This window comes from Hakea prostrata, chromosome 11 (genome assembly GCF_041222555.1).
Source record: "Hakea prostrata isolate BN-2017 chromosome 11, UWA_Hpros_2, whole genome shotgun sequence".
NCBI lineage: Eukaryota > Viridiplantae > Streptophyta > Magnoliopsida > Proteales > Proteaceae > Hakea > Hakea prostrata.
In genome coordinates, this window is record NC_142610.1 from 1926195 (window position 1) to 1932194 (window position 6000).

The 6000-nt window shown below is 36.5% G+C and overlaps 1 protein-coding gene across 1 annotated transcript in view; it reads right to left on the minus strand.

Annotated features, from left to right (window-relative positions):
• Window positions 1–5312, minus strand: part of LOC148999540 (sodium/hydrogen exchanger 6-like) — a 45142-nt gene extending 39830 nt beyond the window's left edge. The window contains exons 1-6 of the mRNA XM_089140588.1: window positions 4862–5312; window positions 4682–4733; window positions 4515–4574; window positions 4353–4377; window positions 4176–4261; window positions 3947–4058 (exon numbers count right to left, since the gene is read on the minus strand). Coding sequence (XP_088996714.1) covers window positions 3947–4058; window positions 4176–4261; window positions 4353–4377; window positions 4515–4574; window positions 4682–4733; window positions 4862–5042 — 516 coding nt within the window. The 5' untranslated portion in view covers window positions 5043–5312. The remainder of the gene's footprint in view (window positions 1–3946; window positions 4059–4175; window positions 4262–4352; window positions 4378–4514; window positions 4575–4681; window positions 4734–4861) is intronic.
• Between the last annotated feature and the right edge of the window lie 688 nt (window positions 5313–6000).

The following is a 6000-nucleotide window of genomic DNA, read 5'->3' on the forward strand; positions in this document are numbered from 1 at the left end:
ATCTATCTTGTACAAGCTTAGCAAGGCAAGGAAAAGTGATCAGATCAAATTAAATGGAGCTAAAAGAGGTGGTAAAAGTAGTAAGAAAGGATATGCATGTGGATGTGGTAGGACTAGATGCCAATATGACGACAGATAAAGCTGTCTGAAGAATAGGACCCATGCAGAGACCCTATGTAAAGAGATGTTCCTAGGATGCTACATTGACTTCATCTCCTACTTATCTTCTTTTATACCCAAATTTACTACTATTGCTTATCTTGTCTATTTTACTTCACTCTTTAAGATCCATGTAGCTGAACCCCTTGAGTTGGGATAAGATTTAGATTGCTCTTGCTGTTGTTTATTAGCAAAGGAGGGCAAGGATGTAATTTCCCCTCCTTGTTATGTTTGAAATATATGAAAGTGTTGTGAAGAAACTCCCAGACAACAATGGACTGTCTCCTCTTCTCTTCTTCTCCACCATCTTCTTCAACCTTCTCCCCTGTATCTTCCTTTTTGTTCTTCATATTCTTTTAGCTTCCATCTCAGCATCAGAGCACAATATGTTGGTTTGAGAGTTGACTGATCTTCTTGTTCTCCCATCTCCCTTTGTTTGGAACCCTGGGTTACAAAAGGGTTCCAAGCAAGAAATTTGTGTGTCAAGCATCCGAAGAAATTTTACTATGACCACCAATGGAGACCATGGACATGCCAAAAGAATCTCACTTTCGAAGATATAGGCTTTCTAAGTTCATCAAGCATAGCCAGACAGATCCTTGTTACCGCCATCCTATTTTGGTCTTTTTTCTATCATTCAGCCCCAACTGTGAAACATGAAAGGAGCCAGTGATGTAGCCTCAATCGGATTAGGGTAATTCCTCCAAGAGCTTATCAAAATGAACCTTAGCTTGTGAAGATATGATCTGTGTTGCTTTAGGGTTTCAGGAAATCGGAAATCAAGAAAAATAAAATAAAATAATAAGTGAGAGGTAAGGGGATGGGATTGATATCAACTCTAGGCTAAGGATTCTTTGAAATAATCCCCTATAATTTAAGGTTAGCCCGGAATCTTCTCATTGAACCAGCAAATAATCACCAAAATTCTAATGGGTTGACTTAGGATAACAAGGAATACTTGGGAAGAGCTATGGAAAGGTTTGTGGGATATTAGGGTTTTAACAATATCACTTGGGATGATTTTGCGAGACTAAAAATCATCTTAGGGTTAATGGGGAAGAATAATGAGATAATTTGAATTAATATGGGTAGGATTTGAGCTTACCTAAAATTAATATGGGATGGAAAGGGCTTATCAAAAATAGCTTGGGATGGTTAGGGGAGATTGCAGGGATGATTAAAGGGATGAAACAAGAGATGGGAAATTTCTAGGAAACCTACGGTTGGGTAGGGGAGGAGGGATGAAAGAAATAGTGGGGAACTGATTTGGGAAGGTTTAGGGAACTATATCAAATGGAAGGAAAGTTTCTTGTTTAAGTTCTTGGGTGGTCTTGATTCTTTCCCTTTTTTTCTACCTTTTTTCCACAGCTGCTAAACATGGATTATACTTCATAACTGAAGGCCTGAAGCTACTTGGCCACAATTCAATTTCTGCAAAAGTCATCTTTTAATTACAACGGAAGGGCCTATTTATAGCTTGATTAAAGCTTTACAGGAAATGGAAACTTTCTAGAAATTGATAACCTAGTAACTCGTGAGAACATAATCTAATGGAAAACAGAAACTAACTTGAATTAGAAACTTACTGGGATTCATTATTTAGCACATGCATGAATAACTAAATAGAAACCAAACTAATTTTTTAAATCACCCCAAAATAGATCTTCATGTAATCTGATCGTGGGCCATATAGATCTACAAATATTTCCACTAAGCCAAATTTGATGTGATATTGTTTTGATCTTTTTTTGGGTCTTCACGCATGCTTCTGTTTGGAGGTAGGATTGCCTAGATGTGATGCTCCCATTGAACCAACAAAAACTCAGCGCAACACCAGACCAGGCTGCCTCTCATAGTAGCCGCATCCCACCATGGAACAAAAATCGATCGATATGGTCGAAATATCGATCGATATGTCTGCAAATTTTTAAATCGAAACGAAATGTAGTTGTAGGAACGAAAAGTGTACAATATTGTTTCGTATCAACCGATATATCGGTCGATACGAGTCGAAATATCGGCCCGATACCATATCGGGCCGAAATGTTACTTACACAAATTATAAAATACCCAAAATCGACCCAGTTTCGACCTACCGACGCTATATCGTCATTTGGAGCAATATCGCCCTCTGCATTTCGACCCCCTTTTGAAATTTTTGGTGATTTCTCTTGCTTTCATCCCCTTCTACACCTAAGTTCTAGTACTCCATTTCCTTCAAACACTTGATTTGCTCCTCCATTTGTGCATTTTCTCAAATCTTGCAAGGTGAGTAACCAACTTCCTCATTTTTTTATTTTTGTTTCATTTGTGCCTTAAATCATGTTAGATTGCTTCCAAATTTATGTATGTTTACTTTAGAGTGTTGATCTATGAATTTGTAGTGTCAAAATTATTTTTTGATTCTTCCTACTATTTTTATATTTTTTTGTTATTAAAAATTATTTACTAAATTATGTATATTGCTAAAAATGTATATATGTATAGTACATGTATAAGCTTCAAATGAATGTATGTGAGAGTTGAGACACCATATTGTTGTGATGGTGTTGAATTATTTTTTTTTTCTGTTAATTATGTAATTTTACTGTATTTAATATATATTTAAATAATTAAAAATATTTAAATATTAAAAAAACTAATTAATTTCTGTTTTAAATTTTAAAATAGCAGAGTATTAGTGGAAGCATGTATGCAATTTTTGGAGCATGTTGTGGATAGCTTTAAGATAGTTTGTGTGTATTTTATATATTGATTAAATTATACTTATATAGTTATACATATTTTTTTTTATATTTAAAAATAGGAGGTTATTATTAGAAGCATGTATGTCATTTTTGGAGCATATTGTGGTGCTCATCGGAGTCCGCCACTGGGACCTTATCAATATCCTTATCCTTCTCCTAGTCCTCAGAGCCAGGGTGCTCTTTCATTTGTTGAGTAGATCAATAGATCTTCCACACTATTCCACAACCACAAGACCCACCACCACCAGTTCCTTTGGAGATTCACAACTTTCCACCGGCAAGAAATCTTATGCATGTGGATGAGGCTACGTACAAAGATGCAGTTGTTGACTATGTCCAAAACTATATGGGGCAAACATCATGGGAGTTGTATTGTCATTTGTATGGGGTGCAAACAGAAGAGGGAGACCTTGAGGCTTGAATAGAATAGACTTGTAAGTAATAATAACATTCCTGCTTCTTCTCTGATTCATGTACTATATACTTGGAATGTTGGATGTTACATTTTCAGTAGTTTTTTAGTAAACTAGTAGTTCTATAGTATTTATTATGCTTGAAATAGGTAGTATGCAAAAAATCCAAATCAATTTGAATGCATTTGAGGCTCGAAATTGACTTTTCAAGAGTCAGATAAAAAGTATCCAGCTTCGGTCGAAATGGAAATTTCGACCTTTTTCAAGATCGAAATTCCCATATCGATTGATATTTTTTCCTTGCATCCCACAACCTTTTTGAGTTGGTTTTGGGGCTTGTTTCTACAAGTACATATGGACTGGTGATCTACATCAGATTCTGACTAGCCAATTTCTAGATACAATATTTTCTTGAATTTTCATACTCTAAAACCCCAAAAACAAAAAACTTCATATCTCCCCATTTAACCATCCAAACACAACCAAACTTGGAAGATTTTATCCCTATATCATTACTTACAATCCTTCCAAGTTTCAGCCTACTCTTTTTGGTTCAAAAGTTTTGGCCTATTCTAACCCTCATAAACCTCAATTACTTGCTGAACAAGAAAAAGAACCTTGACCTACCTGAAAGATGGATAACACCGTAACAGGATCTGTTGCTGAAATTAAAGAACCAAAGATCAGACACTCAACAAACGGCAGTCTGTACATAAGGAACATCAGTCCTCCAAGGTAACTGAAATGCAGACATTGGCATAGAGAAATCTCATCAAAAAATAGGGGCACAATATAAAATTTGTATATTAAACAATTTTTTCAAAAGAAATCTGTGCATGAAAAATACAATGCTTACACCAAAATCGCAGTGACTATTGAGGCAATAAACGTCCCAAAAATTGCGAATGTTATGATAGCTCCAAAATTTGAAAAGAATGGCTTCTGTAGTGTATATACTTATGTTAAAATATATGTTAAGTATAAAAATAGGGGAAAGAACACAGATGAGCAATAAAATAAGGAGAAAACTTACAGGTGCTAAACTGAAACCAGACTGAGTAAGCGCGCTAATGTCAAGAGAAACAAGAGAGGATCGACATAACTAGAAAATAAGGCATAAAATGACTGTTTAACGTGCAACCTATAATAAAAGAAAGTCAGATGCTCTATGTATCAATTATGTTAGCTAGGATATAATATGATTGGAGGTAACAAGAAGAGGAAGAAAAATTCTTCATGGAAGTTGAACCAAGTCCTGCGAAACAAACAAGCACGATTGATGACCCCGTGTCAAAGATAGAACTCAATCAGCTGCATTTGATTTGAATTCTCAATTTTGGATTTCGTGGGTAAGGAACACACCTGATGCTTTTTTCTGTGTTTGAAATGTTAGCTAGCCCACCAACAATCAAACCTGTCAACAATCATCAAAAGAAAGGTTAATCAACAGCCATCCAACAGTGGATGATCACAATGGTCCATAAAACGTCGGTGAAGGCAAGTGAACAGCAAATTAAACTTTGGAACTCGGAAGAAACTGACCTATCAAAAGAGAAGCGCTGGCTTCGGGAAGATAGTAGAACTTGTGGCGCCGCAGAACGTGGCCAAGAACGAAGGTTAACACAAGCATCATGATCTGAAGGAGGATACCCACTCCTGCCGCTTGCTGCTCCTTCCCAGGACTCCCCGACGAATTGGCCGGAGATATCAGAAGTTCCTCCATGGCCAATTCCGGGAGTTAGAACTGCTCAACTACTACCTTCGACTTTGGAAGATAATCAACGAAATCTCCTCTCTCCCCGTCACTCTTAACACGAACTCGCTTCCAGTCTCGCCTCTTCTTTTCTTCTCTGGTGAGTTCCTGTATCGTCTCCTTCAGCTTTCCTTCTGCAAGTCAATAGAAACTTTTAATTAAGTTCCCTTTCTCGCCCCCGTCTCCTCTCTCTCGTTGTAAACGGAACGACGTTGGAACGGATCGAATTCGGAACGGAAATGGTTTTAGTCGACCGGCATAACCGTTAGTCCGTTACTTACTTGTACTGGTGGTTTGTTCGATCCAGACTTTCAGTCTCCAATAAACTATTTTTTTATTTTTGGGTAAAATGTAATAATCCAATTATACCCATATTCATTACTGGGATTTACCAAAACCCCAAAAAAAAATTATTAATGGGATTTTGCTTCCAAAAAAATTCATTAATTATACATGCTGAAAGCCTGAAACAAAGCTACGGATTTAAATTGCTGTGTAGATCGTAGGCAGTGCTGACACCTGGAAAATATTTAATAACTGTTGACTTTGACCTTAAAATCAAATCCATTTAACATAGGACCAGCTTTAAATAAACCCATCCTTTATTTTAAATAAGAAAAAAAAATCTAACACATGCCTCGTCACTTGAGATTTCTCTCTCCTCCCATTTATTTTTATCATGGAGATTTCTCTCTCCTCCCTTTATGTTCACACCTGTGACATTTTAGCAGAGGTGTTTATTATTTTTTTTCCTTTGCCCAATGTGGGGCACGAGGGACTGTCATGGGTGGGTGTAGTAAGGAAATTTAGAAATTTAGAAATAGACTATTCATTTTCTTGTAAATATGTGACACGTGTCTCAACATCACATCAAATGATTGAAATTTATTTATCAGTGACATCACTCAACTCCTTTTCAAAAATAGAC